Source organism: Arachis hypogaea, chromosome 8 (assembly GCF_003086295.3).
Source record: "Arachis hypogaea cultivar Tifrunner chromosome 8, arahy.Tifrunner.gnm2.J5K5, whole genome shotgun sequence".
In the NCBI taxonomy this organism is placed as follows: Eukaryota; Viridiplantae; Streptophyta; class Magnoliopsida; order Fabales; family Fabaceae; genus Arachis; species Arachis hypogaea.
The window spans coordinates 15,730,695-15,743,687 of NC_092043.1; the positions used below are offsets into that span (position 1 = coordinate 15,730,695).

The 12,993-nt window shown below is 33.2% G+C and overlaps 1 protein-coding gene, 1 long non-coding RNA gene and 1 pseudogene across 3 annotated transcripts; all 3 read right to left on the minus strand.

The window, feature by feature from the left end:
• Positions 1-1,259: 1,259 nt before the first annotated feature.
• LOC140174804 (uncharacterized) lies at positions 1,260-4,924 on the minus strand. Of its 2 annotated transcripts, none has more exons than XR_011864568.1 (2): positions 4,463-4,924; positions 1,260-1,958 (listed from the first exon to the last, which is right to left on the minus strand). It is a non-coding gene; the product is annotated as an uncharacterized lncRNA (long non-coding RNA). The 2 variants fall into 2 exon arrangements; XR_011864569.1 differs by lacking the exon at positions 1,260-1,958 and adding an exon at positions 4,018-4,276 and having other exon boundaries at positions 4,463-4,909.
• On the minus strand, positions 3,072-3,912 carry LOC140174885 (sucrose transport protein SUC4-like; annotated as a pseudogene).
• Positions 4,925-9,045: 4,121 nt separating the features above from the next.
• Positions 9,046-12,632, minus strand: LOC112706297 (pentatricopeptide repeat-containing protein At2g20710, mitochondrial). Its single transcript, XM_072200770.1, has 4 exons — positions 12,284-12,632; positions 11,967-11,999; positions 11,262-11,523; positions 9,046-10,405 (listed from the first exon to the last, which is right to left on the minus strand). The coding sequence occupies exons 3-4, from the start codon at positions 11,511-11,513 to the stop codon at positions 9,551-9,553; spliced, it is 1,107 nt and encodes a 368-aa protein (XP_072056871.1). The 5' UTR covers positions 11,514-11,523; positions 11,967-11,999; positions 12,284-12,632; the 3' UTR covers positions 9,046-9,550.
• Positions 12,633-12,993: the final 361 nt, after the last annotated feature.

A 12,993-nucleotide genomic window follows, 5' to 3' on the forward strand; every position in this document is an offset into this window, starting at 1 on the left:
TAATTTCTTTAGACATGATTAAATTGTGAGTTTTACCTATAAAGAACAGACCCTAACATGATGCGGATATACTAATTTAAATTTTTATCAAGGCATGGGACACAACATATATATATATATATATATATATATATATATATATATATATATATATATATATATATATATATATATAATTTTTTATTTCTTATTTCTTATTAAATGTTATTATTTTTTTAATTGTATAAAGTATTTAAAATAATTTTTTATTTTAATAAATAATAATATATACTATTTCGAAATTCATTTCAAGAATATAACTTAAGAGTAAGGTATACGTGATGGTATTTATTAGATGTGTCCAAGCGTGTCCGAAAAATTATATTTTACTTTTTTAAGATAGTTGGATACGAAAAACTTATATGTCAGACTAGGGTCGAATAAGTGTTGTATCTGGAATTTGTTCGACATGCAAATACGACAACTCAGCAAAATGTCTATGTTTAGTAAGTTTTTTTTTTTTTTTTACCGTTTCTTAAACATAACTATATATCACCGAATTCAAAATCAACATACAATTTATTTATTATCGATATGGGTGTGAGGTCCAATATGTAATGTATCTACATCCCCCATCTCATTTTATGGTATGTTAATATAGAATGCTAAGAATAGGAGGATAAAATGTTAAAACCATGCTAAGAATTTATTCACTCGTAAACTGTTGAGGATATGCATGATCTAAATCCAAATCAACTGTTAAGAGAAAATGGTTATACCCAAAGAAAAAAGAGCATTAAATCCATCAGAGCAATTGACATATTCACTGCTGGCCACTAAGCAAATTCAGCTAACCTATACAAAAAGTAGCAGAAATTTCTCAGATTCCAAACAGAAGATCATGATTGAAGCTGCAACTTGTAATTGACATTGCTTCAAAAATCAAAAGAATTTTTTTCATGTGGAATATAATTCCCAAGCACCAGCAACTCATCTTGGTTGGAAAGGATGTTTGCCCATATGAGCAATTCTTTTGAAGCCCCAAGCCCCAGTTACGTTTCCATCACATTTTAGCATTTAAAGTCAAAATCTTTACATAGGTGGGACTGATTTAGTTTACAATGAGAGATTCTCCACTGATTGCACAAGTTAGATTATTATTCAGTACTTTGGTGACATACAGCTTTTATGATTACATTTTGGGTTGCCAAGATGATTGGAAAAATAATGCAAGTTGCTTCTCTTACATTATTCCTTAGACATCAAAAGCAAATGTATTACATGAAAGTAATGACTTATGATAAGATAGAGAAGATGAAATTTACACCATTTGATCCAACATGAATGTTCAAACTTAAAATACAAAGTTGCATGACTTTTTAAGTGATAATGTGATCTTTTAATCACTTTTAATACCATTCATGCAATCCATTCTAGAGAAAATTAAAAGAATGATGAGTATTCAATTATTCGGATTAGAGAAAATGAAAAGAAAGGCTCCAAAATAACTGCAATAAAATAGAAGTATGGAAAAGATAAATATTTACAAGACATTGCTAGCTATTCATTCTCTTACCATGATCACTTGTGGAACGAATTGAGTGGCAAAATGAAAAAGGAACATGATACCTCACAGGCTCATACATATGTGCTCTTGCCTTTTGAGGTCCAGACCGAGGAATAACTATGAAGAGGAGCGTTGGACCAATGGTTGAGTTGTTTCCGTGTACCCTCAAGGTCACGGGATCAGGCCATGGAAACAACCATGGATGTAATTGTCCAGTTAGGCTGCGTACATTACACCCTTTGGGTGCGAACCTTCTCAGGACCCTGCGTTAGCACCGGATGCTTGTGCACTGAGCTGCTCTTTATCGAGAAATAGCTGACAGATATGAATCCACTAATAAGGGCTGCAAGAGCTGCCACAGCAAAGATGGGAGTTTTTCCCAACAAATAGTTGACCCCATGGACACCACCATCTATTACAGGCATCAACATGATAAATGTAATAACCAGTAGCTCAAAAAAAATACAACAAATTCTATATCCAAAGTTTTTGTTCATTTATACACTCAGAAAACAAAATATTTGCCTTTCCTCCTTCACCATCTCTCCTAAACAGACCCTTAGGCTTAATTAGTCTTAAATACATTATCACCAGAATGAAATGATTTTCATATCCAAAGTGTTATGCATTGAACATGTGTAAATCACATTTTTTGGGCCTTGGTGCTCATCTTAAATTCAAAATTCAATGCTCCCCAAGAGAATACAAAATTTGGGTTTTTTCTTCATGGCAGAGTAAATCTTAATGATACACACTATATTTCTCATGGAAGTTGAATAAGTTCTAAATTGACTTACTCATTTACTGAAAATAAAGCAATGCAAAACAAGATGTACCATTGGGATAACTACATCAAGATTTAGCAATCCCATTGACAATCCTGAAGTATCAGCAGTTAATATAAATAACTCAAATTTATATCCCCAAAAAACAATAAATTAACACAAGAAGCCTGCCCACCTTGCCCAATAAGGCATATGGAACACTATAAGCGACCTGAAATAATTAGTCCAATAAGTCAGATAACATATTAAACTAAATTTGTGTGTATCAGACAATGAATGACATAATTTCCCAAATTTTCTTTTGTGTCACACAATGTTTTCCTCAAAGAACGATGTTAGATGACCAACAAATATTATCATTTTTTTGCCAGCAATAATTTGTACCCATATCTACAGAAATTTTGTACACAAGAAGCATAAGTTTGCACCTATATTTAAAGAGTTTTGCATACATAAATCAATACAATTTGCAACACATTTTTCAGAGTTTGCACACATGAATTAGTAAAATTTATTTGTTAAAGACAATTTAGTATTTATGTTGTTCAAATTATGACAAAAAATACTAAAAATTGCTTGTCCTCAAGAATTTCTGTTTCTCAAATGAATAGGTATGGCAACATATATGTCAGTTTAAAACACTTGACATCTTACAGCCAGAGGAGATCCAAGAATGGTAAAGATTGTGGATGCAGCAGCAACAATGGTGAATGGTGGTAGATCTTTGCCTAAGTAGCCACTTTTCTCTTCCACAACTTCAATATCAATTCATTAATTCCTTATGTGATACAATGATAAGAGTTCTTTATTTATACTCTTAAAAGACTAAGTAATTCTAACGGGCTTAGTTAGTACCCCTCCTAATATTAAATCCTAAATTATAAGATTTGAAACTCCCCACAAAAACCAAATGCCCCTTCTAACAACTGATATTAGGAGGGCTTAATTAGTACTCCTCCTAATATTCCTGCATAGACTCTTCATTAGAACTGATATTATTCCAAGAACAACTGAATTCAACAACAAACCAAATGCCCCCATTCTAACTCCCTTTATTTGGTTCACCACCGTAAATCTCTCGTCGCATCCAATCTGTATCAGAAAGAAGAAAAGGAAACCAGGCAATCCATGTTTGAGCAGAGACAGATAGTATTATCTATAGTCTTTGAGAAATACTTGAATGTCCCAAATAACTCCCACAGGAAAGGTTCTTCTGAAGCACCTCCTGACTCCCCAATTGAACCTTGGGGGACTTCATGTGCAACCATGATGCTGATATAAAGTGGTGATCACCATGAAGCCAACGTCGAGATAGAAAGCAGACTTGAGATTTGCACAACTAATGTTGCATCCAGCTGTGTTAAAGGAAAAATTTTGTGCCAACCACTGTACGATCCAGTTGCATAGCCAAGAATGTTACCAATGACCATAAACAGGGAAAATTAAGCATGTGCAACTCGCGTCCTTCAGTGATCCTTGGCTTACATTCCGAAAAATAGGGTGCCAATATACTGTTTCAGATGATCAGTGTTAATTATAAGGGATTTAAACCGACATCAAAGTCCAAGAACATAAGGGCATTTTCTTTAGGTAAGGTTGTGTGTTGAGGAAGTTCCGTTCAAACATAAAAGGTCACCTTCACAAACACAGCTTATGCAAAATGCTATGAAACTATGCCAAAACCAATTTGGAACATTTCAATTTGATATGATTTATAAATTAAGAGTATTTCTGAACATTTCATTCCAAACAACTTCAAGTTCCAAAATCTTGAGATTCAAGTAGGCCATTGAGCCATTCCATTTTCAAAGGCTTGACAGAGTCACAAAGTATTAAAACCCTGGTCAAAGTTAAATCAGTTTCATGAATCCAGAGCCTCTTGATTTCATGCTTAGTTCACGACGAACTTTCACAACTATTGTTTGATTCCAGACGAAAAATCAAGCTACAACAGAAAGATGAATTGCATCACTAACCATGCAATTCAACGGTTTCACTTCACTCAATCAGTGAAGTAAATCCAATTAACCGACAGAGCATGATCAAATTCCAAAAACGAAACCGCAATCAACGACAAATAAGTGTGTCAGCAACCATTTCAAAATTGAACTACTTTTCCTATTAATTTTACCAGTGATATCGCCGAGCAATGCTCTGCAAGGGCTTTAACTGACGTTGTTGGCAACATCAAGGATCCAAAGCCCGAACACGAAAACCGCAATGGTGCGTCGTGTCGCCGAGCCACCACCCAACTTCGGCAGCGTGCCAGAACACGAGCACCGAGAACACAATGGAGGGCCTTCGACGGCCGAACCGGGTCCTACAGCGGTAGCTCACGTGGCCCACGAGGGGATGGACGAAAAGCCCGGAGAGAGGCCCGCAGAGCCATATGAAACTGTCCCACGCGTGCGAGATCCCTAGCTGCTGCACTACGGCGTCAGAAGCGAGAGCTATAGCGCCCAGCCGAACTGTATGCCGCCGGAGACGGAGGCTACTTTAAGGAGCTGCCTGAGCGCACCCGGGGGCGGGGTCGGCGTTTGGAGAGGCGTTGCTGCAAGAGGCTGGGACGGTTAATCTCGGGATTCACCATTTTCTGTAGTCAAACAATAAATAATAAATAATTAGTTAGTGTGTGATTAGATTAAAATTTACATGTTAAGATGATTTGTGTTTGATAATTTTGTATTAAAATAAATTTTATAATAAAATGAATGTTATTTAAATTACATCATTTAAAATTATATTTAGACAAAAATTATTAAAAAAGAATAAATTTATATAATTTAAAATTATATTATTTTAACATTCTTTTACTATAATTTTTTTAAAAGAATTTAATTTATGCATTGAAATTTAGTACTCTTTTAGTTATAATTTGTTAGTATTCTTCTTTAGGATTTTTTTGTATTTAATTATATTTTTTAATAAAATTTATATTATAAAAATTAATAATAATAAATAAAATATATATTAATTTAAGAATTTATAGTGAAAAATATATAAAGTCAAATAAAAAATAAAATTTTATAAAAAAATATGTATTAATAAAAATGATTAAAAAATTTATATAAAAAATGAATACTAAAAATTATATTAAAAACTACAATAATATATACAAGTGAACATAAAAAAAAGTTCTAAATAAAAATATTTATACTATTAACAAAAAAAATAAAAAAATAATTGATAAAAATTAAAACTTAATAAAGAGTAATAATAATAATATTAAAAAAATATTTATTTGTAAAGCATAGCAATGAAAAAAAATCTAAGAACTCTCATGATTGTTTTTTGTATTTTTTATTGTAAATGAAATTGAATGGTAAAATTGGTAAAATATCAATTAATTTTTTAATTTATCAAGTAAATGCAAAAGCTACGATTTAATTGAGAGTTCAAATCCAGAATGATGTTCGCCTTTAAAGAAAAAAAAAGTTGGTGCCAAACAAAAATTATAAACCCTCCAACATGTTCAAATCTAGAAGAGAAATGTTAGGTAAATGACTATCTTAAACAACATGAATAACCACCAATCAAATAAAAATACACTACATCCTAATTTAATGCTATTAATTAAATTTACTCATTTAATTCTATTAATTCACATTATTTACACATTATTCAAAAAAATTATTGGTTACCTCTACTTTTCCAATCTAAAATTATATTTTTTAGAATGAACATGCTTCTTGTAATTTTAACGTGTTTACCAAATATACATTTAGTGGTTACGGACTGCGGTTTTAGATCCTTAATTTTACTTATTAATTAGTTGGTTGGTAATGAGTTAATTGATACATTATCTAACAACCCTCCACTAATGTAAAATAGTTTTTGGGAATTACGTGGTACTTATAATTTTTTGGTCAAATTTATCTATAATTGTGTAAAATTTCAGAATTATTTTAGATATGGAAAAAATAGTGTTTTTGTTAAATATTAGTTTTTAGGGTGTTTTGCATAAATGTAGATATTTATAAAACGTTGACACAATATGCATCATACGTGTTACTTTATCAGAGATTTGTAGAATTTTGAAGTAATTTTATCAGAGATTTTCATCAGAAATTCACCACCTGTCATCTCTCTGTGCAACACGCATCCTGCGTGTTACTTTAGAAAATTTTTTTTGTAGAATTTCGAAACAACTTTATCAAAGATTTTCAGTAGAGATTCGTCAGTGGCAGCTCCAAGGCAACACATACCCTGCGTGTTAACTTTATTGAGATTCCAGCATATTTTTAATATATCTTTATCAGTGTCTCCAAGCACGAGAACACATTGTGGCAGCTCTAAGGCCACTTTGATAGCGAGAATGTCCTGCTTTCGATTGCGCCACTTTGATAGCGAGAATATTACAACGACGACTTTCATATATTTAATAATAAAATATGAGCCTTTAACTCGAAACTGTATCGATATTTTCTTTAAAAAACCAGAAATAATTTTTCTTTTTAAACATGCATATGTAACCAAATTCAAATCACAATCCTCTTGTGTGTGTGAAACCTACAAATATGCATACATACATATTATTACAAATCATGGTTCCTATCCCTCTTACAAAAATATAATGATAAAGACAAGAAAAAATTAGTGTATATATATATATAATGCTAAACATCACATTCAAATGCAGAAAGAACTCCTCTAAAACTCTTTGTCCATCCTAAAAAGGAAAATCTATAGGGGTTGAAAACATCGTTCTTTATAGAGTTCTCAGTAAAGATTTTTAAGAATTGTCATAAGAGAATACGTATAAAAAAAGAATTGATTTTAACTGTAGTGATTATTGTTCGTCTTATGAATCTATTTAAAGCATTATCAATTAATTATTCAAAATTCAAAGTTCACATCTTTAGTTATAAGAATTTCAAAACTCAATTAATATCTCATAACATAATCAATTACGACCTTCAACCCATCATATAATCAAATCAAATTACAGCCTCCGACCTAAATCAAATAAGCTCGGCTTCTGGCCCAAATCAAGTCAAAACACAGCCTCCAACCCAACTCAAATCAAATTATCATCAAAACTCAGTCTCGAAACAAAATCAATCACAGGCATCAAACAATACAAGGCAATTATAATCAGGGAACAATTATTGACAGTACCACATCAAGAAAATCATCAGCGTCACCACCACCAACATAAGAAATCTTTTAATTGTTCAAGCACAAACAAAACAATACAAAGAATACACAATAGAGAGGACAGTTAAGGCAATTAGTTCAATTAGCATATAGATACAATTATGCAAATAGGCAAGTCAAATGCAAGATGCACACCGTAAACAATACACACAAATGTAAATGATGCATTCCTGTCCTATGGCCAATGAGCTCATCTGTCGGTTATAAGCCAAAACCTAACAGTCCGGTAGCAAACCTTGGACAATTTCTCGGTGCGTGCATCCCAAACTCAAACTCGTATTCATTTATTATATATCCATGGGGGAATCATTCGGGAAAGTCTAAGTGTCCGACCACAGACGGAGGGTTAACAGTTTCAATTCCATCCTAGAGCAAACGGAACAAAACCACTATCCTTGTATCTACTCAAAAAGCTCAAATACTAACTGAGAGCAAGCGGGACAAAATCATAATTGTTCATCTACCCCAAAAGCTCAAATACCGACAGGAACAAGTGGGATAAAATTATAATTTTTGCATCTACCCTGAAAGCTCAAATATCATACGGGAGCAAGCTAGACAAATCACGATTCTTGCATATTACCCTGAAAGTTCAAATATCAAAATCTCTTTTAAAAACAAGTTAAATCCATTTCTTTTTCATAACCCATTTTCACCAAATCAAAAATCTCAAATTTAACTTCAATAACCTATCCTTAAATTCCATTTGAAATTCCTCGAAAGCATAACTCTCGGATTCAAATTAGTTGCACAAAACTCACTTTCAACTTCATTCTCAAGTGTAATAATTTCTCAAAAATATTCAAAATCATCTCTCTTTATCAATCAAACTCAAATATTGTAAATTCATTAAAATTTCTCAAAATATGATTCTTTAAATCGAACTCAAATATAATCCTTTTCTTAATAAATCGAACTCAAAACACAAATATTTTTTTAATAAATCAAACTCAAAACATAAAACTTTTCTTAATAAATCAAACCCAAAGCATAATCCTTTTTTTAATAATTTGAGCTCGAAACAGAATTCTTTTCTTAATAAATCAAAATCAAAAGCATAAATCTTTTCTTAATAAGGCAAACTCAAAGCATAATTCTTTTATTAATAAATCCAACTTAAAACATAATACTTTTTTCAATAAACTCAAAACATAATAATTTTTTTAATAATTAAAAATTAACTAATATAATTCTTAAATCTAAGTCTTTCTAAATAATCACTTCGAACGAAGTCTCTAATTTTTATAAAAGAACAAGAAAACACCTCCCTGATTGCATAATCCGCTTCTTGTAATGATGTTTAATAAGGAAACCATCTAAAAAAACACTACCTACCTCTAATTATTTGGTAGACTGAATTGCTTTGGCATGTTTCACGTAAACCTAAACATTCTTCTTTGTAAAAAAAGAATCACAAACACCACCCAAGCAAGAATAGAAATACGCTTGACCAATTTTCAAATAAACTGACAAATCAAAACATACTCTTGTGTCATAATTATAAGCATTGAATGTATACGAATATAAAAATTTAAATAATAATAAAAAGGATTAAGATACTTAAAAATCCAATGGTAATCATTGATCAAAATAATTAAATATATATCAATTATTTGAGCTTTCCAGAAGAAAGGGGAAATTTCATGTAATACAGCTGATCTATTCATGGAGTTGAATTTCATGTTGCTTCTCTCCATCTGGAAAAAGTTCATCATTCTTTGAATGATAGTATTCTTCCATCAGATTTATGGCCTTTGTTTCTGGGGTTTTTCCATGCACATAGCTTGATAATCTATCATGTATAACAGTAGAAAAATATTCTCGTTCAAGACATAGCCTAAGAATCTCTGATGCCCCCTCCAAATCTCCCTTGTCCTTAAGGTAATCAATACATGTAGCCAAAGTAAATCGATAGGGCTTCCATGTTGATCCAGGTTGACCTGCCAAAATCGCTTTCTTCATTGTTTGAATAGCATTATCCATATCATTGTTCCTGTAATAGCCATTTGCTAATCGATCCCATATACTACCGCCTAATTCATTGCTACTCTTTGAAAGCCTATCAACAAAATGCTTCAGCTTTTTCCACCAGACCATTCTTACAATATGCACTCATCATCACATTCGGAATCCTGATGTCGAAGCATGTATTTCCAAACTCCCATTCCTCAAAAATCCTCTCAGCTCCATCAACATCATTAAGCCTAGCTAATGCGGTCAGCATACAGATGTAATTCGTGTTGCAGGGTCTGTTTAACCTTTTGCACATATCCCAAATACGATAAACATCGTCCTTTTTTCCCATGGAGCCGTACATAGTTAGAAGAGATTCATAGGCAGCCCTCCTCCTCTTGGGTTCAATGAGGTCCTCCGATTTCCTCAGCATTGCATATGCTTTCTCATGTTGGCCAGCCTGAATATAAGCCTTTGCTGCAATAGAGTATGTTATCCAATCAATAGTTGCCTTAGAATCAGCTTCCATCCGCAATAGTAAGCTCTCCATCCCATCTATGTCCTTAATGGCCGCATACGCATCCAGCCGAGTATTAAGCGACACAGAGTCATACATGTCCTTGGATAACATTTCTCTCATCAAATTGTCAAATTTCTCAAATTCACTTACTCGAACATAGAGCTTTAACAGAGCATTATAACTCAATACCAAACTTATTGTATGCTTACAAGCATACTCTTTTAGTTTCTGCATGGTAGCCTCTGCTTTCTCCACAGAGTTATGTTGTGCATAGCAATTCAAAAGAGCACCATAGACCTTGAAATCTTTTACAGAATCTGAAAGGCTATTAAAGTATTTCTCTGCTGGAACTAAGCCATGAACTTTTGCTATCAAGTCAAGACGTACAGCTATGTCTCCAGATGTCAAATGATGTTTCCTTTCATCACCCATCCATTCTAATACCTGATACAAAAATAAAAATGATCAAATCATTATTGGTCCTAAAGACAATTCATACCAACCAAATGCTCTAGATGAGCACAATCCTAGCAAAATTTGGGATATGATAGATTAAGTATAAGCAAAACAAAAACAACAAAGTTATGATAGAGAAATGTTAGCCCTTAACCATTTATAATAGTATTTGTTCTAAATAGTTTGTCCGCAGTAGGAATTGCCCATAGTTTCAATAATATATGTATATATCAAATCAAATTGTTTGATCCTACTTATTTAAGTAGGACATTTGTTTTAACATAACTTAGGGACCCGTACTCGGTACCATTGCTGATGGCAACCTAAAGAGCGAACTCCAAGCTAATGTTCTTAGGGTGCTAGCTGATCCCGGATCAAGGGTTGTCAACATAAAGTGATCCAAATCTTCCGAGGATGTTGGAACTACCTTCCAAATGCGACTTAGCATCACATGCCTTTAGGTGCGGTCGAGCTTTCAGGAGAGACTCTGATAAGGACTCTGTTGGGATCTTGCCTTGCAATGGGGTAGCATGTGCCACAATATTAATCTAAAACTCTTCTGCCCAAGAATTATACCGGATCAAAAAAATAAATCTAAAACTCTTCCACAATGCCATCTAATCATGAACTCATTTTCAATATATATATATATATATATATAAACCAGGCACTTAACGATTCAAAGAGTTAGTTCCAATCCAATATGAAGGAACTCATGTCCTTTAGGCATATTGTATTAATGAAAATCAAATCCTTCTCAAATTCAATAAAGCTCAAATTATATTCAGACATTCACAAATGAAAATGTTCAGCTTTTCGAATTATTAAAACAAATTTAACTAACCTGAAGGGCATGGTTGAAGCGACGATGAGACCTAAGCTGCTTGATGAAGAACTGGAGCTCGGAATGCCTGACGTGTCCGCCCTCTTGGACCCATTGATCCAGAATATGGTTCATGGGAGTGTTGGGGTGTCCAGCTCTCGATATTCGAAGGAAAAGGTGATCGCTTGGAGCTTGAGAGTTGTGCAGCATAGCCCTCTGAACCACCCAAGAACAGGTGCTGAACAGGTTCCATTTCTTCAGAAACAGATTCATTATTCTTGTTCTGCAAATTGTTCAGCTTAAAACCCCAAACTAAAACCCTGCCTCAGGTAAAAGGGGAGGGCAAAAGACTAAAATGTCCTCTACCTCAACTGTTTCTTATTTTGTTTTTTCTTTTTTTTTCATTAAAAACTGGCCAAAGCCCAAAAGGCCAAAAAAGACACAGCAAACAACAATCAAAAGCACAAAATGCATTCCAAACCAAAAAACAAAAAACACAAAATGTCAAAGCTCAATTAGCCATCATCTTATGCAGCCAAGACGCAGGAGATTTCATTCTAATTGCTGGTGTCACGCAGTAACTCAATTGCCACTATTTGAGGTGGCTCCTCCCAAATTGATTTGATGTACTCCCCTCTTCCAAATTAAGTATATTATACTCACACTCTAAATTTTCAAAATTACATACATAATCCTATGTTTGATTAATATACATACTGACCTCACCTGACTTCACCTGGTCGAACTTGATTTGTGCATCTAAATAATACAATTAGATTGCTTAGTGCTAATATAAGAAAATAATCCTATGAAAATTGAAATGAAGAAATTTGTAAAATAATAAAAGAAATCATTATTATTATTTTTAAATTTGTATTTTTTTATTATATATGAATTTTATAACCTTAATTTTTAAAGCCAGTAAATTAAAGACAATAAAACCACAGAATATCAATTCTAAACCAGAGGCAACAATAATTGAAGAATAAAAATGAAAAATCAGTAAATCACAAATTAAAAATTAAAAATCCAAAAAAGATTACCTTCTAGAGCATAGAGGTGAGGGAGCACCGTAAGGCTGGACGCGGCAGAACTGGAGAAGAGGTGGCCCGGACCGCTGCGGAACTGGGGCTGAGGGCGGTGGTGCGCGACGGAACTGGAGCAGAGGAAGGAGAAGCGTGGCAGGAATGGAGCAGAGGAGGGTTGAGCGTGGCCGAACTGAAGCAGAGAAGGGCTGGAGCGTGGTTGAACAGAGCCAACGCGGCGGAACATCGGCTGCTCGACGGACGAACGATGCGAGATGATTTGCAGTGGAGACGGCGGCTTTGAGCAGTGGCGGATACTGGAATAGAGCGTAACAGGGAAGGCGGCTCCGAGCAGTTGCGACGGCGGTGGTGTTCTAGTGAGTTAGTGAGTGAGTCAGGGAAGGCGTTAGGGTTACGGATGCATGAAAGATACCCCTCACTAATTTTAAAGTTTAAACTTCAATAAAATAAGAAAAATGTATATTACCACGTCTATTTTGATAATACTACTTCTTTTAATAAATTCATGTAAATATATAACATAAAAAGATCGAGTAAAATAGTATTATTAAAAATAAAAATAACATTATCATTTTTTTATAATAAGTTCTGATTTCTGATTGCTATTTTTGAGTTTAATTTTAATATATTATTAGTATAAAATATTTTATATAATTATTTAATTATATTTATTTTTTAAATTATTATTTATACAATAAATATAAAAA

Excerpts from the sequence above, each read along its gene's own strand:
- LOC112706297 (XM_072200770.1), bottom strand. The coding sequence starts at position 11,513 with ATGAATCTGTTTCTGAAGAAATGGAACCTGTTCAGCACCTGTTCTTGG. Across the intron at positions 10,406-11,261 it reads GCTTCAACCATGCCCTTCAG|GTATTAGAATGGATGGGTGA; the intron begins GTTAGTTAAATT and ends TTTTTGTATCAG.